This window comes from Cydia strobilella, chromosome 11, assembly GCF_947568885.1.
Source record: "Cydia strobilella chromosome 11, ilCydStro3.1, whole genome shotgun sequence".
Taxonomy (NCBI): domain Eukaryota; kingdom Metazoa; phylum Arthropoda; class Insecta; order Lepidoptera; family Tortricidae; genus Cydia; species Cydia strobilella.
In genome coordinates, this window is record NC_086051.1 from 12,204,688 (window position 1) to 12,227,935 (window position 23,248).

The 23,248-nt window shown below is 37.3% G+C and overlaps 1 protein-coding gene across 1 annotated transcript; it reads left to right on the forward strand.

The window, feature by feature from the left end:
* Nucleotides 1-611: 611 nt before the first annotated feature.
* On the forward strand, nucleotides 612-12,289 carry LOC134745535 (peptide methionine sulfoxide reductase). Its single transcript, XM_063679593.1, has 5 exons — nucleotides 612-800; nucleotides 4,490-4,650; nucleotides 9,638-9,758; nucleotides 10,739-10,872; nucleotides 12,040-12,289. Exons 1-5 carry the CDS (start codon nucleotides 753-755, stop codon nucleotides 12,272-12,274), a joined length of 699 nt encoding a protein of 232 aa, XP_063535663.1. The 5' UTR covers nucleotides 612-752; the 3' UTR covers nucleotides 12,275-12,289.
* Nucleotides 12,290-23,248: the final 10,959 nt, after the last annotated feature.

Sequence of the window (23,248 nt, forward strand, 5' to 3'; positions counted from 1 at the left end):
GTACACGATGTGTACCTAAGCTCGCAAATTAAAGAAAATTTGACAAAAATTGTATTACCTATGGGAATTATCCAATTAATACGATACGTTACTGTCATAAATTGGTTGTTTATTCCAAAAAGTGAACCTTTTGACCGCAAAAGACAAATACACGTGCTCGGAAAGTAATGGCCCTATCTCCATTTATGTCATTTCATGAAAAGTATAGAACTAACGACGTAATTAGTCCTAAACCCTGTACCTACAAACTTAAAATACTAAAGTGAGCATTTTATTGTGACCCTAACATTAATTATCTAACCATGTTTTGTACATAAACCTTTAAACTCTCCCTAGGCAGTAAAGCACGACTTAAAAAATGTTTAGCTCGATCTTTCTTAAATAGAAGCATCAGTTGTAAGTATAAGACTGGATTGCGCACTAAGTAGAGACGATTCGACAGGCTTCAGAATTACGCAAACTTATGCCAATGCAATGAACTCCTTATTTTGTCGTTTTTTTTAGATATAAACTTTTTCGGGACGAAGCCGCGTTTTGTCGGATCAGACACCGTGTGACACGCTACTGCTGTGTCTGCAGCAGGAAATCGTGGCTGTGTCTCGTGTAGTCTCCCTCGACATAAGACGTCAGTGCTAGCCGAGCCGCCACTCAAGACGGACGCCGGCCACTCCACGCCCGGACACCGCCGTCACGCGATCATTCAACAACAAACACACGCAACTGCATTTACAAGTTGAGAGAAATTTTGGTGCATGCTGAGAATTATTAGGAGCTTCTGCAACATGAAACCGCCGGTAAACGTAAGTTGGTTTTTGTTATTTTAATTTAATTATACACACTGACTCAATGTTAGCTTAAATTAAAGGTGCTCCTTGGTCTTCTTTTTACAATGGATTTTTACACACTGCCGCAAAAATTGATTTCTTATTTTTGAAGAATTATTAAAACTTGCTTTACACAAGGGTTTTCAGCACTTTTAAGTTTGTATATGTTTTTTTTTGAGCAGGTAAGTTTGATGACACCTTAACTTACATTAACACCTACTTACACTGTCACCAACAACAGTCAGTATTTACAAGCATCTTGCATTTACCAGACAATTAAAGAGATTATTAAATTGCGTCAGAATGATGCTATGCCACGGCTGCATCTTGTTTTCTCCGGATTCGACCTAAATGGGAGCCCTTCCGAATACCATCGGTACGGGAAAACCCTGAATATTTTGTGTCAATGGTATCCCTACAAACATATTTATTTGTTACAAATAATTTTACGGTTTCATTCACGTATAGTTCGTGGTGCGTCGTCAGCGCGAACGGTTCGCAGGTCCGTCAGTTACCTATCCGTGATAGCTAGAGGTACTGTACAGTACAAACTAAGGTTATAACGGACGCTCGCTAACGCTTCGGTCACTTATTATTTATCGAACTAAGCAGTTTTGATGTTGTGGAAGCTGCTCATAACGTTCATAACTTTGGAAGACAGTTAAATAATAAATTGGGCGTCGCGCTACAAAAAAGTTAACTGTCCGAGAGAAAGTAAATGTAGAGTTACGAGTATAGGCCAATGTTACATGATATTCTTAATGAATGTTGATTAATTATCCCAACGGTACAGTGTAAATTCTAGTGTTCTGAACTTATTTTTTGTCCGGGAACGATGAACTCTCCACTTGACTAAGTTTCACATTTGAATCACCTTTACTTAACAATTTGCAGTTTTTTGGGTTGGCTTTCCAAAAATTTAACATTTTTTGAGGAATTTTTAATAATTTTATATATAAATTTCCTGGTTTCATTAATCTAGAAATTCTAGATTATTGTAACGACTGAGTTAATTATAGCTTTGTATAGGTAACCTGTTTTTTTTTTTCAAACTATGGTACTGTCTATATATAGGAATTATTATGGAACGCTAATTTGTTTACTTCCTGGATACCTTATATTAAACAAACTGATGACTTTGAATCCCGTCGTCTTATGGAACTAGATATTAGACGGGACGGGATGAGCTGAAAGCCCGACCACCAGCGGCTATTGAGTATAATTACAGCAATGGTGTTCTTACCTGTCCATTGTGTGTACGGGTCTTTGTTAATAAGATCGGCTACGCAAGCCACACGCGGGCACATGAACTTCTTCAGCAGCGGAGTTGAAGCAGTCGCCGTGGTGGAAAGTCGAAACCGGCCGGGAGACTATAACAAAATTCCCCCTCCCCAGTGAAATTGTGAAGGTTTTTTAGGGTTCCGTACCCAAAGGGTTAAAACGGGATCCTACTACAAGACTTCGCTGTCCGTCCGTCTGTCCGTCAGTTACCAGGCTGTATTTCATGAACCGTGATAGCTAGACAGTTGAAATTTTCATAGATAATGTATTTAGTTGCCGCTATAACAACAAATAGGTACTAAAAACAGAATAAAATAAATATTTAAGTGGGGCTTCCATACAACAACCGTGATTTATTTGCCGTTTTTTGCGTAACGGTACGGTACGGAACCCTTCGTGCGCGAGTCCGACTCGCACTTGTTCAATCCATTATGGCAATCCAATTGTCATTTTATAAGTCATTTATCGATTCGATCCCTGAATCTTAAGTTGAGTTTAGAATGTTAGCTTAAGTAAATTGTTAGGTATAAAATACTTTTTTTTTTGGAAAATTGGCTAGATACAACTTTGAAATTAACCTACTTACCTAAATTACTATTGATAAGTTGTAGGTACGTGTATACTTATACCTATTTCGAAAGACGTTATCTGATCTTAACCCCAACATAATTGTCGCAAAGGGTCCAATGCCGCGTTCCTAATAAGATGCCTATGCACTTTGGTCTTCATTGCCGCCGATCGCCAATTGATGCCGTTTGGTCAATTGATTCGATTCTAATTCCAATTTATACTAATAATGCAAACACGTGCTTTGCATTATTAGTATAAATTGGTTTCTCAAGACAGTTGTCGCTTTTATGAGACCGAAATAGAATTTGTAGAGACAATCAATTTATTGAACGACGCCGCTTGTCCGCAGCATGTAATTGATAATCATTGAAGATTGATCCAATGATATTTTATTTGCTACTAAAAGACTGGTAATTTTCTGTCTTCGGCGGCAAGCAAACTTAACCGCTACCCACCGCGTACCGCTACTGTCACTAGTAGGTATCTGTCTACATTTAAATTTGATCTGTGATATATTGAGCAGGTAAGTATGATGACACGCAAACTTATAACTCCACTATATTTTTGTAGTACGGCTACCTTTTAAATATCCTAATTATTTTGTGACTCCCTTGTAATTGTAACTAATGATATCTTGTAGATAAATGAGTTATAGTTGGTCAACCAAATTGTCAGTAAATAAGAACAAAAAACTGTACTTATCCTTTTGTTTTGGGTGCTAGTACTAGTGTACGACAAAGATAGTATGATTCTCTCTGTCTATGTTTGAAATGAGACAGTCCTTTGATAAACTATATATCACTAGCCAATACGCTCCTGGGACTGGGACAAATTCTCGGGATATCGCAACGCGCGGGAACCCCTGCCCTCTTAAAAAATAATTTTAAATGTTTATCTAGCACTATCTAAACACGGAAAATGTCACGTATCTAAACTAATAATTGCAATAAGATATGAAAAGAACGTAGATAAAAAATCGTGACAATGCTCTTTCGTGATAAGTGATAACTTATCACCGCGAGTGGGCCATGTGTCACAAAACTGCGCAAGAACAAACGAACAATAGATATATTATATTAACCGCTTAACGAGGGGGGCGATAAGATAACCCGAACCTGAGCTTTTAAAGGATCATCTTATTTCGCAATGGCCTCTTGACTTGACTGATAACGGATCCCTGTTAATGGGTGCATCGATGACTACTGCGCTGTTAGCATTGGATATCAGTTCATATATTTGGTGCCTGTTGGTATTAGGTTAGGATACCGACCCGAAACTTATATTTGGTGACTCCACAAAGATTATTCTAATAAACCATGAAAATCTGACTAAATAACGTTACCCTAGCTTAGCTTAAAAACTTCTCAAAATATGTATATAGGCATGATGCGTAGAAAATAGTAGACAGGTAGTTTTGTAAAACTTTTTAGGATTCTTACATACAATCTAAGTTAAATTATATGAAACTTAAAACCTTTTTTAACCATTTAATCAAATAGGTATTTTAAGACAAAGGAGGATATTCCAAGTAATAAGGTGTATTCTTACTAGGATACTAAAAGAAAAATATGAAACACTGCTGACGATACCATGTGGCTCCGTTGAATTGTCTGTGCTTAAATCACGACGGATAGGTTTTCCCAGAAGTCATTAAGAAATATGGAGTCTGCTCATGCTACTGGTATGCTCGTTCAAGTATCGTGCGTACCGTAAAGGCAAAGACTGCAACGCTAAAATATAGTACCTACATATTTCTCTGAAGGATCGATGTATCGTTTTCCTCTAATATTAATTTTGTTGTTAATTGTCCACAGGCCACCCTTCTTCACGATGTCGACATACCGACGAAGAAGGCCACATTCGGCATGGGGTGTTTCTGGTCCAACGACTCGCTGTTCGGTGCGACGCCAGGCGTCATCCGGACCAGAGTCGGTTACTCTGGCGGCACCACCAAGAACCCACACTACAGAAGCCTGTAAGTAGAGAAATTTAACTCATTTATGGTCCAACGATGCAATGTTCATTCGGACAGGACCAGGTTTCAAGAAAAAACCCCTCCAACTTCAAAGCAAGGTGTCAAGTAGTGTACTCGTTTATTTATTTTTCGTTAAATAAGGCGTTGCAAGTAAATTCCTGCTTACCTTCTGTATCTTCACATGAACATACCTTTTGGAAGTTATTTTAACTAATACTAATTAAATAATGCAATTTATACTAATAATAAGGTACATACCTTTGTAGGTAGATACTTAGAGTTAGGTACAATGTAAAATGATAAAGCAAGAGAGTAAGAATTTGCCACAGGTATTATAGTAAAGCCTTCGTAATCCTAGAAATTATGGATTGTCATTAGCAAAGCTGATTGTTAATGTGCAATTTAATTATAGCGCTTATTGGTTTAAATCATAATCATAAATTAATCGTAGTCTTAGCACAACATTCTTTGTTATATATAATATCGATTTGTGGAAAGCAAATATTGACAAGGCAAATAATAAAACGATAACGCGTATTATTATATGATATAGTTACGGTAGGTATGCTTTTTGACATGTGCGTAACGTAAACAGTTTTCGTGCAGGTAAATATTATTTTATTTGTATACCATTATCAACTGGCCAGCATAGACTTAATAGGTACCTATGGCCTACAGCTCTCAACTGAAGCTACGAGTAGAACTGTATTTTCGCTAGGTAGAGTTCAAGGTTATCCGAGGAAAAGGATCGATATTAGTCTACGTCGTAGAAAGTGTTAGGTAAACCGACTTCGGGAAAACGAACGAATGGATAACTAGCCGATTTATTTGACATTAACCAATCTGGTAATTACTATAATAGGTACTTAATTAAAATACAACCGTTGTAGCAAACATTTGCAAGCTCGTATGCGATTACTATCGCATGTAGGACAGGTGCTGGTTATTCAGAAAGTATAATATCATAAGACTCATAAGGTATTTCCCGATATCTACTTTGTACCTAATGGTAGATTAAGATACCTAAACTATTTATCTGTTAGGGTTTATTAAGTAAAATTGCAAGTCGTGGTGTGTTTGCGGTCGTAGCGTCTGGAATATTGTGAAATATTTCTGTTGCGATTAAAATATTAAGTATGGTGTTGCGCTGCATTTTATATTTAGGTAAGTATGTGAGTATTGGTTAATATTATACCTAATAAAATTTATCCAGTTTGTAAAAGCCTAACAACAGATTTAAATTAGTTTTATCACTGTTCAAAGGTCAGTGGGTTGTTTATTTCATTTCATTTTATTTTATTTCCCACATATAAGCTGACAGTATTTCACCAAAACGCTTACGGTATACAACAATAATAAAAAACTTAAAATTAAAAAGTTGTGCATAACAGGCATACTATAGGCAATAGGCATACCTATTAAATTGAGGATAAATGTTATTACAAAAATGTCGAAGTTATTGTTAAGTCTCAGAATACCAATTATTACACAGAATTAATAAATATCACTATCAATAAGTCAGTAAAACATAAATAAATAAAAAATAGGTCAATAAAAAATAATAACAATACATCTCATTTATGCAGAATCAAGAACAGGTATGACAGCTTTTAGGAAATTACCTAACTGGTTAGCTAAGATGTCGGCATCCGGGACCCGATCAGCAGATTATTTATAAGTGCGATGGCCCGGGCGGTGGGCGCACTCGCAGCACGTAAGTAAAGTTCGCGTCACAGGGCCTGCCAGAAGGCGCCTGCGCCTTCGTGCGGGACGTGCGCCATCCGATCCCGAATCCCTTCCCATTGGACAGAAGCTGGGTAACGGAATCAGCCAGCGCCACGCGGCCCAGGAGTCCCAGGACACTAGGATTGTCGACCCTACCCCAGAACAAAGAGTGGAAATGCGCTATGAGAGACAATGAGAGCTGTTCCTTGATAATGAATGATGATCAACCCTAAAGTTTATATATGTCTAAAGGATTTCACTTTGGATGAGAAGAGAAATATATATCTCTGTATCTTATTTCTTTAATTGTCGTGAATGCCTAATGCGCCTAAAATATCAACAAGATGTCAATATTTGTTGAAAATTTTCTACTTGTATACTTATAATTAAAATTATGTTGGATTTATTTGTTTTGTTTGTTTGTATGTTTCCTTAGAATCCTATACCGTATCAATTGTAAACAATTACGGAAACACGTAAGATTATGCCGGAGCGTAGATTTACGTTGACGTAGCGTAACGCAGATATCAATGGGCTTTATTACTCATCGAAACTTAATTTTTATTGCATCAGGTATATTGTTTACTATCATCGTTAGCTATAATCGTTTAGCTATAATCGTTTACCTATTAATCTATTATATTTGAGGCGCTCGGTAAACATTTATTACGGTCAGCTAACCAGTCTGGTTGAAAGTTGAAAGCTTGAGTACATGAAGACTTTTTGTATCAGGTATGTTAAGTAAGTAAAAATGTAATACCTATAGTAAAGGCCAGGTAGTTTTAGTCCCAAAACTTCTGCAGAAAATTACCGCACTATACTTTACCAACGGCCTGAGATAGAATCTCACTGTATTTTTATTTTTATTGGGTTGAATTTCATTTGTTTGAAATTTTATAAGTCTAGAGAAATGATACTTTGTTTGTTGTTATGAAAGTTGAAATTCGATTAAAACAGAGCGTACATTGGGCGGCACAAGGATAGTTGTTTGGTTTGGTTATAACTTTGCTATGGCATTTTTTTTTAAATAAAAATAAATGACAATTAGCCTCATGCATGAAGTTTATATTTGAACGAAATATGTTTTATTCGGATGTTTGTTACCGTTATATCATGTTACAAATGCATTTCCGTTTTTAAATTACCGTTTAATTACTTAAAATTATAAATAAAAAGTACAAAAATTTGCCTGCGAAAAGCTAGTGAGCGAAACGCTCGAAACGCTACGTGACGTCACGCGTTCGACAGATTAGTGTCATTAGTCGGAAACGTCAGTTGGGCCGCCCAACGTGTGACGTCATCACGCTCTGTCGAATTCGCGCCAAAAATTATGAGCGTTTCAACCGCTCAAAAATTTTCAACGTTTTAAATATTTTTTAATAAAATAATGTTAAGGTTTACAAAAGTATTTTTATCATTTCCGGTGTTTCAACGATATAAATTATGAATCCAAAAATAAAAATAAATTCATGCATGGAGCTAATTGTGGCACCATGTTTCCAAAGATAAAAATATCAAATAACCAAATGAATCACCTAAGGTGATCATGGGCAAAATCACGTTTTACACGTGGTACTTGGTATTTTGCAAATCATTGTTTTTTAGGGTTCCGTACCTCAATAGGAAAAAACCGTCCGTCTGTCTGTCAAGACCCTTTATCTCGGGAATGTGTGGAGGTATCCAGGGCCGGATTTAGAGGTGTGGAGGCCCCGAGTTGCCCCGGTTGCTCTCCCCTAAATCCGGCCTTGTAGGTATCGAGTTGAAATTACCATACTAAACCATATACTCAGGTCTACAGCCCCTAGAAACTGTGAACTAGAAAATCAAACTTAAGATAACGTAAAAAAAGATACGGCCGTTTATGCCGCAAATAACGTATCGACACTCAAGGGAATCAATATTTATAAGGTACTTCCAGTGGACCTCGGTGGGCGAGTCCGACTCGCGATTGGCCGGTTTTTTATCAATTAAGTCAGACGAGTTAGATAAAAAATAAACTGGTTTGGAAGTGATTATAATTCGGTGTTCGCGATCCAAGGTTAGCTCCTAGGCCTAGCAAGGCCAAGTCGCCGGTAAGCCTAGTGCACAAAACATTTTGTACCCAACTGTGAGCGTAACCATAATATAACATGGTCCATAAATTCAAACAAACCATGTCCAATCGAAGACCCGAATAATATTGGCTGGTTTCAATCGGAGATCATTTTGTAAACGACGGCGATGGTTGCGTGTGTACATCCGAGTTAGTTATACACACGCATGAATGTGATAATAGGTACTGATAATGTTTTAACAGGAACTGATTTAAATTTTAACTTAAACTTCCGGACATTCGTATGGCTCAATTTACTATGTAAATATATAAGCTATGTAGGTGATCAATCTCTCTTGCTCTTTATCAACTGATCAAATCTTCAGAAGGCAGGACAGGGTCCTTGGACCTAAGGACAAAATGCACAGGGTCGTAGCTAGAGGATATGGCGCCGGGGCAGTCACCAAATTTGCGCCCCCTGACGACTGACAAGTTTCCGTGCTGTTGACTTTTGCTCATTTTGGCCCCCCCCCCCCCCGTTGGATGGCGCCCGGGGCACTTTTGATTTTCTTTACTAGCATATTTTTGAGTAACCGATTGCTGGGTAAAGGCCTATTGATCTCCACGACTCCAGTGTTTGTGCTTCTTATACCTATCTACCGGCATTCACTTGGTGGCTGTGTAATAAAACGTTAATTTTATGAACCATTTAAGCGTTTATAGTTTGCTCCTAAAGTGATATAAGTGAATATTATACATTAGTATTTTATACAATCGTGATATAATAGAGAGCTTTTCAGTCGAGTACCTACCGTGTTTAGGCAACGAAGCTTGCTGGGTTGCCTCAGTAAGGTACGAGATTGAAAAGCTTGATTATATCACTATTGTATACAATAATTTCTCTACAAGTCATCTAAAATAATACTTTTTTTACTATAAAACCTTAAAAATTTATGAAAATTGGTAAATATCTCAGTAGACAAAAATGTAGTACAAAAGACATAAACGCGCGACTATTGTCGCCCGTTTAGTCTTCTGTAGGAGCGCGGCGGCACGTGATTGGTCAAACTTTTTTATAGTTGACTACAGCGTATCGAAATTAAATTAAGTTGAGTTGGGAGCCCATACATGAAAAGTACGCAATCATAGTTTGGTATACGAAATCTTAATTCAACCATTATAGTCGACGAGTAGAAAAAAAAATCAAAACTTAAATATTGTGTATTACAGCGGCGACCACACGGAGGTGATTGAGCTGGACTACGACCCCAAATCCGTCACCTTCGAGGATCTGCTGGACATGTTCTGGGCCAACCACGAGTACGGACTAACCACCAAGCTAAAGAGACAGGTAATTCTAGAGCTAACCTATATCTTATTCATTTCATTCATCCTATATCCATTTTCTTTATTTCTTTCTTCTTTCTCACACATCAGTCTAAAACCAAGACTATGGTTCACGTATTATACGTAGGTGCATTTCTCTATTCAAATTAGTTATCAAAGACAGACCTGCTTAGTTCAAATAATATTTACACAAATAAAGATAAAATTTTTGGACCATAGATAGAATTAAAGATAGTAAAAAAACCATTGAACTCTAGTTAAAAAAATTGATGTTACAAATACGCACATAGAAGAAAGGAAAAAAAAAATTGCTTCTGAACTGAACGACAACAAGATAAACCGTGTTATACAAAAAATACTGGAAATTGAAAGTTGAATGTTTATGTTAGCTATTAATTTATACGACCACTCTTCTCAATCTCTTTCTAGGTGACATTGACATTGCACGGACGAGCTGAAAAGAGGTTACTCGTAGCCCGTAGGTAGTTCCACTTTCTGGCAATACCTTGTCGTAAATCTGGACATTTTAAAAATAATCACTCGTTTGCTATTCATGTTGGCTATAAATATTTCATGTTCTTTGCATATTCTCTTATCCATTGGTTTTCTTTTTTGTTTATTTTGTGTCATGAGCCTATTAGCTATTATTAAAATAAACAGAAAGAGTTCTGTGACATTCTTTAACCCGTCTTGCATTGCAAATGCACTAAGTAGCTAATAAATTCATAAATATATTAGCTTTATATTTGCAATGTTTTCGGAAATAACTAGGTGAAGTAGGTATATGGTGAAGTTAGTAGGATGAAGATATAGATAATTATGCTATAGGTACCTACTTGTACACAACATCATAAATTTATTATTTTAATGAAAAATGCCTTAATCGTGAATTTTTTTTAACTACTAATATTTGTACTGTTTTTAATGTTGAATATCATCGCTGTACGTGGACTTAAAGCTGACATGCTGATTTCTCAATTCCAGTACCAATCCATGGTCCTATATCACGATGAAGCACAGCGTGAAGCGGCTGAGGCGTCCTACAAAGAGATTACGGCGCGGTTCGGCCAGCTACGCACCGAGATAGCACCGGCAGCCACATTCTACCCGGCCGAAGAGTAAGTACTCCATTATTTCCTAGCTAGATAACTTTCACAACAATTAAGTTCCAGTGTTTTATATTTCTTTAGCTAGTTCAACTAAAATGGACCTCCAGAAAGCAACAGATTTTTATAGCCAAGTTCTTCCCAGGCGATAACTCGTAGCGTAGGTACATTTGTGTTGTAAGATATAGCTATAATCAAAGAGGAATCTTTGGTATAATGAAGCCTTGTTTGTGTCAATTACCGTTCCGCTGGTGGCGTGAGGAACAGAAGCCAAATTCGAGACGAAATATGGGATTGGGTAGGGTTTTGTCCAACAGTAAAACATACGAATACCTAGGCTAATAGAAAATGAAACAAGTAACTCTCAAGAATAAAATAAATGTTATGGCTTCCTATGTACTCAAACAAATGACTGAATCGGTTAGTGACGAATAAAACGGTTATTGAATTGATACGGTACGTTTCCTAGTGAATCGTGTCGATAGGTTTATTATACGAAATTATATATTCATAGGCTTGTTAGTGAGTAATTGAAATCAATTCACCATGTCCTCGTAATATTAGCACGCGCTGTCGGCATAGCAACAGTGGAATACATAATGCGGACTTTAATTGTGTCAGGGTCTCACGGCCTACCACTCTATAAAGGATAGTTTGACCTCTACTTTGATATTTGTGGTTCCTAATATGAGGACATCTCTTTGTTGGGATGTTTAATTTATCCTCATTATTAATGGTTGGTTTATTATAGAAACGAGACATTGGAATTGGAACGACTGTTGTTGTGACTAGATTCAAATCATGGAGATGTATTTGCATTGAAGAGACTATCAGGCGTTGGCATTATTCAACAATAAACTATTTTGTGCGCCGATTTTATACATGTAAAATTCAAGACATTTCTAGTTTTAGTGTAGCTTGGGTTTCAAGACACATACACTTAATTTTTTCGTGCTCTGAAATTAGCGGTGACTGGATTTTACACCAAATCTCACTTTTTGATAAATATCATACATCTATAATGAAACCCATTAGAGTCGGACCACGCTAAGTTTACACGCCAAGTGCTACGTCAAGTATGAAGCATATTAGGATATGTAGGTATGCGTTCTTACCAAGTTTGTGCAAAGTTAACGTGGTCAGAGTCAACGAGTAAAGAATGTCCATGATCTTTTCCAGTTACCACCAAAAGTACCGCCTCCAAGGCCACAAGGACCTCTGCCGGAGCCTCGGGCTGGACTCGGCCAAGCTTCAGAGCTCGCACCTCGCGGCGCGGCTCAACGGGTACCTCGTGGGCGTCGGCGGCAAGGCGCAGTTCGAGGCCGAGCTGGCTCGCCTGGGGCTCAGCGAGAAACAGGCGGAGTACGTGAGGACTGAGATTGAACGCAACGAGGGAGGCGGGCTGGCTTGCTAGCGTGGGAATTGTGGCCTTAGAGATGAACCTTGTCGGATGAGGTTGATATTGGGCTGTAGCCGTTACTTTTATCTCATAAGATGTGTATTTATGGGCGGGTAAATATACGTCATACAAAGATTTTGATGCTAATTATCGATCAAAAGTCTTTTGTTTTCATGACTTTATTAGCTTAGCTTAGACTTTGCACTACGATTTGAAACCTCGCACATCTCTAGGAAGAGCAACCTGAACTTATCAAAAATAATAAAATATTTCACAATATCTTATCCTCAGCTGCTTTCTTCTATGATATGGAGTTAGTTAGATAGGCTAATATTTGATAAAGCGCCTCGTCAGTTAGCCCTCATAACTTCTGAAGATCCATCGATTGTCAAGGATCACACATATAGAATAACAATTTCAAGGTATTGTTAATAATGGCGCTATTCGAGCGATTTGACAGCCTTGCTTTATGGCGCTTTCTAGCTTACATTTTTAAGGATCAGATTCATAAAATTTTGGTTATTAGTTGATAACGGAATAGTTAATGAAAACAAAGATAGTTATAACTCCGTAATAGATGGATACAGTCTAAGAAAAAAACGTGCCTCGAAAATCACGAAAATTTGATTCTCGATCAGATGGCGCCACTAGCTTTGGCCTACTCTCGTATAGAGGGCGTTGACGGTTTCGTTTGTTATTTATAATTTTAACGCATATCCGTTAAAGAACATGGGTCAAAATCATATAAAAATAATTAATGCAAATAAAAAAATCATTTATCCATATTTAAATACATTTTAACGTATTTTTATAAATCTTCATTTTTAGTTTTAAAGTATCTCGATAGATGGCAGTGAATTTACATTGGTTACAAAATTTACTATGACAGTATCGCTCTATCTTATTATATCCTCTTTGATGAAAGTGGACCTAGAACTGTCACCTTAATTTATACTTGACACTCAATCCTTTTCAGGCCTGTCCAATTTAGACGTTTTAACAAAAAAATCAAGGAATATGCGAAAATTATCAACTTTAAAGTGAAATTCGATTTCTACCTTAAACTAGAAGGCTAAAGTTGAAATTGTATTGACAATGATAACTATGCTTGAAAAAGGATTAATACGAAAACAAAAGCTATCGAGGCACTGTAGACGATTTTAATTTTGTTAAAAATGTTCATTAATGAAATCGTACAATTTTATGTTGTAGAATGAAGAGTGGGTAATTCATCCCCGGGAGGGAAATTCACATAGGTAGACCGAATTGTCTGACCATTTTGTCTAAAAACTGGATGTAGTGTAGTGTAATAGTGCCTTGGTTTTATTATTCGGTTAATAAATTGCATTTGTTAACGTAATATAGCATCCGCATTGCGAAATAATTCAATTGACGACTATTCGTCGACTTTTGAAACACCCGCTTTCCCCCAGAAATGTCAAAAACGTCAAGTCTCAGGCATTTTTCATTTCCCATACATGTCGTCTGTGCGATGTCGCGTCGGTGGGACCTAGAGATTACTTTTCTGCCAGTCCGAAATCGCGTTCGATTCATTCAAGGGGTTGATCTAGTGTTGATTAAGGAATGTCAACGTTGTCATTTGGACTGTTTCGCACTAAGCTTGCAGGAAAATGAGAAAAACCGCAACAATGAATTGCATTTTAAGTTTTTTACCGACACTAATTTTTAAGTAGTTTTCCTCATTTTACGTTTTTTATGTAAAAGTGTTTTTAGTTTGTCAAAGTTGATTTCCAGTATTGTTTTGTTTTAGTTTAGTTTAGGCATAAAGATTATCATCATGTGTCAATCTCATTATTATAATATTTTAGTGTATGCGTAATATAATTGTATTTTCCCAGTTGTTTGTTTTATTTCGGACAATACTTTTAAATGGACGAATCGTTTTCATGTTTCTTTATAGTAACTTGACCTGTTAGCACTGTTGAAAACAAATAGTAGACAGATGCAGGAAAGGAAAGTATCTATTACTGTATGTTTCTGTATGCGAATGGATTCTAAGATGTTTCTATTAGGTAACTATGTGAACTAGGATGTAAACCCATGGGGACGACACCATCAGAAGAAACTGTATCCAGCTGTGATTTAGGGCGATAAAGACGATAAACTAAACTAAAAGGTTAGGTGAACAGTACACATGCCTACTCGTAATAGGCGCTCTTTTACATATAGAACACTGCTCCTTTGTCAGTTGTTCGGAACTGTCAACTTTTTGTTTTAACTGACAGGCTGATATCGTCCGGCGGACTGATAATCAGTGGACCGCTTTAGATATTTTTAAACCTTTTGAACGGCACGTCTATCACCATCGTGAACCTAATCGGAATGGGCGAAGGTACATATTGGCAAATACCTAATATAACTCCGTATAAGAGTCTAAGGAAAAAACGTGCCTCGGAAATCAAGAAAATTTCATTCTCGCATAGATGGCGCAACCACATTTGGCCTATTCTCGACTAGTTGGCGTTGACGACCCCGTTTGATATTTAACAATTCTAACACATATCAGTAAAAAAACATGGGTCAAAATCATATAATATACCTACAAAAAAAATAACCATTTAAATATACATTTTTTGATATTTTCATATCATAATAATCGCAATGATGAGACGTGAAGAAACTAAACTACAGACAAATATCAAGCGCCCCCTTTCCAGTACAAAATGAACACAGCTGGCGTGTTCTTGGCAGTCAATGTGTTAAAATACTAGTTTTTTTACAGAGGGAATTACTTACCTTCGTACCTGTGGATGAGGTAACTATGACGTATGCAGGCTTAATGTGAATTTTTTTACTTTTGCTATCTGCCCTATAAATATCATATCAGCGAGTACGATATTAGCACAGAATAATCTTCATTTCTTCCTCATCGTGACTACGTAGAAAGTGGGCATTAATTTTATATAAGTTTAAACAAGGGTTAGTCAATAAAATGAAGTAATTACGTCATTCACGCAAATATTAAAATGGATGAAATTAAAACCTGTTGCATTAGTGACGCCATCTGGTAACAAGCCTGGTCTTCTTTGTGTTATTGGTCCGTGCTGTAAATATATAAATGGTGTAAATGAGTTGTCATTACAAAATAATGCCTTAAATTATTCGGTAATTAGTTTACATATTGTTACCAGACAAGAGTTTATTGCTCAAGTCATAATATGGTCAGCTACTTCATTTATTCCATGTTTGTGTCGCGTCGACGGCAATGTATTTTTTTTAATGAACAGTTTTTGAGTTCAGTCAGGTGTTGGATACTGTAGTTTTTAAAAACATTTGAAACGCCTAATCTGAACATTTGCATTTAAAATTAAGTCATTTAATTGTTTGTCTTTTCAATCTTTATCTAGACATCTTAATGCTGCAATTAAGACTGTGTTTATTTTGTAGGCACAAGCTTATGTAGGTAGTTAGGTTTACCTACTCTTAAATCCCATTACCTTCTCTGACTATAGTAACGGCACCAATCATAAAACATTTAGGAGATGGAGTATTTTTGATATTTTCCTGATACCAGGCGTGGCTCACTCCGCGATTTCGTCGCGTCCCTACAAGTACATGCGGCCCACTCCAATTTTGGTGTCTAGCCATAGTCGGGCCATAGATAGTAGTTGCCGCGTAGGAACGGACGCCTGCTCGCGCTTGCGCCACCTAGCTGTCATATCTGTCGTAATAGGGAATATTACGCGAAACTCTGCGTAGGGGGCGCCTGGGCGCCACTACCATAATCTGAGGGTCTATCGCGAAACAAGAAAATGGAAATTTCGTTATCTCAGTCACTTGCATATTCGAGCGATAAAGAGGCAGATAGTGAAATTTCGGATTCGCGGTTCCCGGTAGGTCCTCTGTAAACAAACCGCCTTGATGCATCAATGTCATATTTTATTATCTCTGAAAACTTGTCAAAAACCTGTTAAAGGTACAGTATGTATAAGTTACTCTATGGTTCACTAAAAAGGCTAGTCCTGCACTCTGGTGGCAGAACATTGCAGTAATATCTCCTGTAGACGCGTTTTGTTAGTGTGAAACTTCTGTACCTAGTACTATTATGTATTCTGTGCTGATACTTGTAAAAAATTTACCGCGTTGCGCGTTAAAAGTTGAATGTCCTATTCGTCATTAGGTAAAAGGGTGTTTACCATAATTGATTGAAAAACATCAGGAGAAGTGAGTGCGTTGCCCCCGTATGATTCCTTAATATTGTTCTATGAACGGTAAAGACATACTTATATTATAGGTCAAGAAATCGACCTAGCCCCACAGGTTTGCCTAGTGGGAGTGGGTACCTACTAACTGAGCGAGCGGTAGGCGTCGAGCGAAGCGTACCCATTTAAGCTTGGGCAAAACTGTTTCGTGCGTCTGGCTGTCCGACAGTTTTCCTCTACAGGCCCTTAGACAACATGCCAATCGCTAACGCTACGTAGCGAACGAAACGCAACTGTCACACTAATATGGAAGAGTGAAAGAGAGACACAAAGCGATTCGATGGCGAAGCGCAAGCGATAGTCACCTTGCCTAGACCGCCAGGTCGCATTTCTCACCTGATTCTCGTGAAATTTTGTAAGCTAGTTGATAATGATATATATTTTTTTAAACGTTCAATAGGGGTTCACGAGATCTACAGCTCACAGAGAGGCACTAGTCTTAAGTAAATATTTAAATATGCGTAACAGTTGAGTCAATGGGAACCCTTTAGAAGAATACTTATTTAGAAAATGGAATCGTGTTTTGATAACGTGCCTGAATTACCTATCATAAAGTCATGCACAGGTTGACGCACGTTTTAGCGGTGCATAGCGCACGTGTTCGATAACATTCTCTCTGGTGAGATGAGATGGGTGGAGTGGTGTAGAGCAAATGCAGCCACAGTGCAAGCCACTGCAATGACAGTGAATACTTACAGACACTGTAATAAGCTCTTTTTTTATATGATAGGAGGCAAACGAGCAGACGAATCCCCTGATTGTAAGCGATTACCGTCGCCCAATGGGCACCCGCAATACCAGAGGCATTGTAAGTGCGTTGCCGGCCTTCAAGATGGGAGTAACGCTCTTTTCTTGAAGGTCGTATCGGTCCGGAAATACCGCAGGCGACAGTTGATTCCACAGTTCAGCTGTGCGAGGCAGGAAGTTTCTGGAGAAAAAAACGGTTGATGACTGTCAACCATCTAAGTGGTGAAGATGGAAATGTTGTCGCGTAGAGCGATGGAGGAAAGAACCGGTAGGGATTAATGTAAACTATTTCTCGGAGCATAATACATACAATTTATAAATTTTATAATATTAGGTGTAGGTACACTACCGCCCAAAAGTATTTAGGCACCCGCAATTTTCACCATTACAATTGTATACAAAAAATATTTTCAATATCATACTGTTCGATCGCAGGCAAATGACTCTCTTACATGTTGAATTGAATTTTTATTTAGGTAAATATATGTGCCATTCTCTACCAAAAGGGTACTTATTGTCGGTTGTCAATAAGGCGCTACTTCCATAGGTATAGCTTCAATTTGAAATCAACCTTATCGACTAGCGACAATATGGTACCTTTTGGTCACATATTGAGTCTCAAATTGTTGCAAAAAACATATTAAAAATTTCGAGTTTACTTTATGCAACTATTAAAAAAAACCCTTATGGACTAGTTCATACAAAATAAAACGATTTTGTACTGGAAAACGATTTATGGATTTTTTACGCTTGCCATTTGGTAAATAGGCAATGTATACGAATATTCTGCACATCATTTTGAAGCTCGATATGTCTGTTAAATCAAAAAAGTAAACTCCACAAAAAACGGTTTCCCGACTGCGACTTCTTTTGTATAAGTACTTACATGCAATTGCATGGAAAAAATTACGAGTTCCTAAATAGTTATGAGCGGTAGTGTAATATCTAATATAAAAGAGCATTTTAGATTTAAGCTAGTTATTAATTTAGTTTAGTATTTAGTTTAGTTAGTATCTCTCGTATATTAAGTAAATAAAAAAATATGGTTATTCTAAATTTAACATTGCATACTGAACTTTCAAGACACATCCGGGTCTACAATAAAATATTTGGTGTAAGTATAGACTTAATTAAGAAATACAGATAAGCGATTGATCGCTATAAAAACCAGTTCGGTATTATTCCATGAGCTATATAAGTACAAACATCATGTTTTTGCACCTTAGTCAGTCGATTAGCATGACCATCACATCGATCTGCGCCGCTACAAAAGAAGAATATGGTATTGTTTGTAATGTTCCGTGGCTTATTGCGTTGTTAAATAGCATTTGTTTGCACTCTTAACGATTTATTAACATAGGAATGTTTGCATTCGAGTTCTGTTAATTAATCACTCAGATGTTATTTAAATTATTGTTTTAATTTCCCAGTCGGCGCGTTAATATTAGGGTTCATCACATGCTGGGCGTTGTGCTTTCTAAGCACATAATTAATATTATTTGGGTTACTTGTATAGGTTATTATTTTAATTCCCAGCTACATTTCAGCTGTATTTTGCACTGTAGCGAAAAGCTAAATTATACTACTACTATTTAAAACTCTGTATAGGTAACTTTGCTACGTGTCATAGGTAAGTATTCTTACGGTTTTCTTTTACCGTTACCCGTTACCTGACCATAATTTCCGGGGTGAATGTTGTGTTGTAGGTACCTACACTAAAACTTTTTTACACCGGGACCAACACAGAATTTCATTCCTCTTAGCTGGGTGCGTAGGCAACGTGCCAATAGGGATGTTGACATGAATCGCGAATATATAAAATGTTATGTTTTTACCATAGCAGGAAATTTTAGAATGCTGAAAATCATATTTTGTAAGTGTAAAAATGTAAATAAATAAATTAAAAATAATTTAAAAGTAAAATAATGCCCAGCTTCACGTGACTGCAAACGCAAATCGGAGCGCGTGACGTCACGTTGTGAGAAACACGCAAAGACAAGTTGTCAAACCTGGTGGTGAGGACCACCAAGTCAGTGCCAGAGGTGGCACTAACAGCAGTTTGTTTATCACATCGTTACGTCATCAAGATCACGTGACAGCTTGGAGCGTTTTTGCGCGAAATTTTAACACTAAACTAATTAGTCGATTTTTTATGAAAAAAATAATGAATAATTTTTTTTGCAATAATTAGGTGTATATCTATAAAATGAAACCAATTCTAAAAAATTGTCAACATCCCTATTGTTAACGCTCCGTAGCGAACGAAACGCAACTGTCACGTCGCACTAATATGGAAGAGTGATAGAGAGAGATGACTACTCTACGTTTCGGAGCGTTAACTATTGGCACGTTTGCTAAGCTCCCTGCTGGCCTAGCCAAGGTGACAATCGCTATCGCTACGACCTATATACTCTTTGGCTACGACAACGAAACGCTTTGTATCTCACTATAACTTCTATATAGTAGTGCGACAGTGACAGTTGTTGCATTTCGATCGCTACGGAGCGTAAGCGATTGGCATGTTAGCTACGCGGCCTGGGTGCATAGACAAGATGCCAATCGTTCACGTAGCGTAGTTATCTCTCTCTATCACTCTTCCATATCAGTGCGACAAAAATAGTTGCGTTTCGTTCGCTACCGTGCGTTAACGATTGCCATCTTGTCTACGCACCCTGATCAGATATCGATAATGAGACATCTATCTATATATATATTTATATAATTCGGGGATCTCGGAAACGGCTAACGATTGTGCTGAAATTTGCTATATGGACGGGGCGAAAAATCGATCTAGCTCTAGGTCTAATCTCTGGTCTAAAAAGCGCATTTTTGAGTTATTATATGTTTTCCGAGCAAAGCTCGATCTCCCAGATATTTATATTTACAATTCGTGGTTGGTCCCGTTGTCTGTTTAGTGTGTGGGCGTTTTTTAAAATAAATTACTATTGAAAACCTGATTCTCACAGGTCCTGGTGTTTTTGGGTTCTTTCAACTCAGAATCACTAGCGTATTCAATCCTGATTATTAAAAAAAATTACCCAAAAATTTGTATGAAAATTGTACATTCCACTCCACTACGTCACGTACGTATAGTGAAAAACATTCACACTAAAACGTGACGTAATGGAATGGACATTTTGGACCATCTTTTTTTAATGGCAGGATGGAGAATGCTGTCGATTCTGAGTAGAATGAGCCCAAGAATGTCCAGATTTGAAAGAATCAGGTTTTCAATATTTATTTTAGAAAACGCCCATGTCCTATATCCTAGGACCTCAAGCCTTAGTTACTTATAAAAACTGCAGATAGTAATTATCCATAAGACTACACTAAGTCACCATTGTTGCGGTTTTAACTGCTTCCGTAATAATATTCCAGGCTAACGGCCAGTTATGCATGAAAACAGTCTATTACTGGCTATCGTTAGCCATTGTCAATATGCTGAAGCACAAATCAATATTGAACTACTCTACCTATCCGCTTTGACGTCATACTAGATTGCTTAGATGGCCTTAATTAATTATTCTCGTGTTTTGCTATATATTTAGACCCTCTTGGTATTTTAAAATATCTGAACGACCGAGGAAGTCTTATGCTTGGTTCGACATCGAGTGTTATTTGCTTATCTTAAAAATAAATATTAGCGAATGTGATCCATCACCTAATACATAGGTAAAGGTTTCATGCTTAAGTATGAGCCCATGTACCAACCTATCTTAAGCATAAATAGCGAGGCAAATAGAAATTAGGTAGGTACAGTTAGAATCAATAGTGTAGCGTATGAATTTATGAAACAACGCGTTAATAGTATTTGCCACCCTCGTTTAATTTTCCAAACAGAGATAAAACTCGCTCAACAGTTTGCGTTCAAGGGTATATGTAGTAATAGTTTAATTATTTTATATACTCGTACTTACATATAGGGACATGTATCTTTTTGTTAAGATATCTAAGAAAGGTTGAGGTTTTGACGCATATTAGTCTGGTACAATTCTTTTGATGCTGATTGTACCTCAACCTACACCTAGCTACAATTATTAGAAGTAAGCTCTGGACTTGCAGGCGTCCATAGGCTACGGTGACTGCTTCCACCATCAGGCGGGCCGTATGCTTGTTTGCCACCGACAAGGTATTAAAAAAATGAAAATTTCCTAAAGCCACAGAATAAATAATAGTAGGTACCGCACAGATAGGACACTTCCTACAAAACCGAAATTTGAGAGCGTTTCAGGGACGAGTCACGCTGTCCCTTTCCAATGTATGGCACTATCCCTTTCGGCTATTTAGGGTTTTCAAAATTCAAGTCATTATCTTATCTGTGATCGTGCTCGCAAAGGGACGTCAAGCTCGAGTTGTGTCAACCCTAATAATTGCTCGGAGCAATGCTGAGCCGAACAGAGCCGAGAAAGCCCGAAATGAGAAATAAAAGTATCGATTTGACACAGACCTTACTCGTAGGTAGTAACAAAACGTAATTACCTACTAATACTTATTATACATATTGTATGAGGTCGTCACTGTTGTTCGTGTTAATTATTTGTAAACACGTCAACTATTCCAACAAGCATACGATAAGTAATTAATTACCGTGGTAACTAAATCCTTGGTCAAAGTCAATAATTGTCCTTGAGTCTTAGTGCCAGTTGCACCAAACCGCCTGTCACCGTTAAAACGTTCGTAAAATTTTATTGTATGGGAAGTTTCATAGTTCACTGCTGAGTGACGTTGATCAGTCTGTCAAATGTGGTTGGTGCAATTGGCCCTAAATGTTGACAAGTCATCATTTACTTAACATATCGTTCCTGAGTTATGGATCTATCAATTTATTACTCGTAATATACACGGTGTTTCCTGTAACAGGAGCAATAAATTAAAGGAGACTGTACGCCTCAAACTGACCAACATTGGTTCAGCAACTTTTTTAAATTATCTATTTATATTATACCTTTTTCATACTATTTAAATATTATTTTCAATGTACGCTGCCATCTGTGTGTTTGACGTTTCTTGTCACCCTTTAAACATAACAATTTTGCAATACATTGCGTCTTAGAAATCTTAGGATTAACTTTAAAGTGTAATGAAACTCAAAACACAAGTTATTTTTAAAAGTTGCTAAACAAATGTTGGTCAGTTTGAGATGGGGGTAATTAACCCCAGGTTAGGAACCGCTAAAGACCTTAATGTATTGCTCCTGTTACAGGAAACACCCGGTATATTTATCTATATGTATAAGTATGTATATCGTCGCCTAGTGCCCGTAGTACAAGCTTTGCTTAGGTTAGGGCTATGTCGATCTGTGTAAGATTGTCCCCAAATATATTTTTTAATATCGGATCGGACAATGTGAAAACACGCTTACGCTTACGCTTTTAAGCCTACTGGCATCCAGAGAATTGGGCTGAATTAACGCAACAGGCGATGATTAGCCCGCCTGTTTCCAGCCTGGCATCCCTACCTCAAACATCATATTATTCATCTTCATATCATCGATATATTAATAATGAGAGTATTACCAAGTATTACACAATACACAATAAATCGTTGGAATAGAAATACCCAATATTCTATCAGTCAGACGATTTACCACTCAAAGCATATATCATCAGATTAACCGCCTCGCTCATCATATCGCCGTATATGCATTTGAGAACCAGTTCAATCTACTTTATCGCATCGGTATAAGGTATGCAATTGAATGAGTCCTGAACTGCACATACGGTTTTATACTAAACTTAATAAAGCGGTGGTCGGTGTAAGCGCACTGACTGCGCACCGGAAGATATCCATGAGCTTAACGAGATAATTCTGTCTTATTATACAGAACGGAGCTAGTTAGATTGAGAATTATACGTATTTTTTATTAACTTCCGATGACCATATATAAGAACTTCCTTGGTTACATTAGAATTTCTCTAAGTGACAGTAAGGTACCACTTAATAACCATTGAAAAATCAGTTCCATTTTAGAATTTGTTGGGTAAAAATACGGTAAACTAAATAATGAGTTTTCTTATGG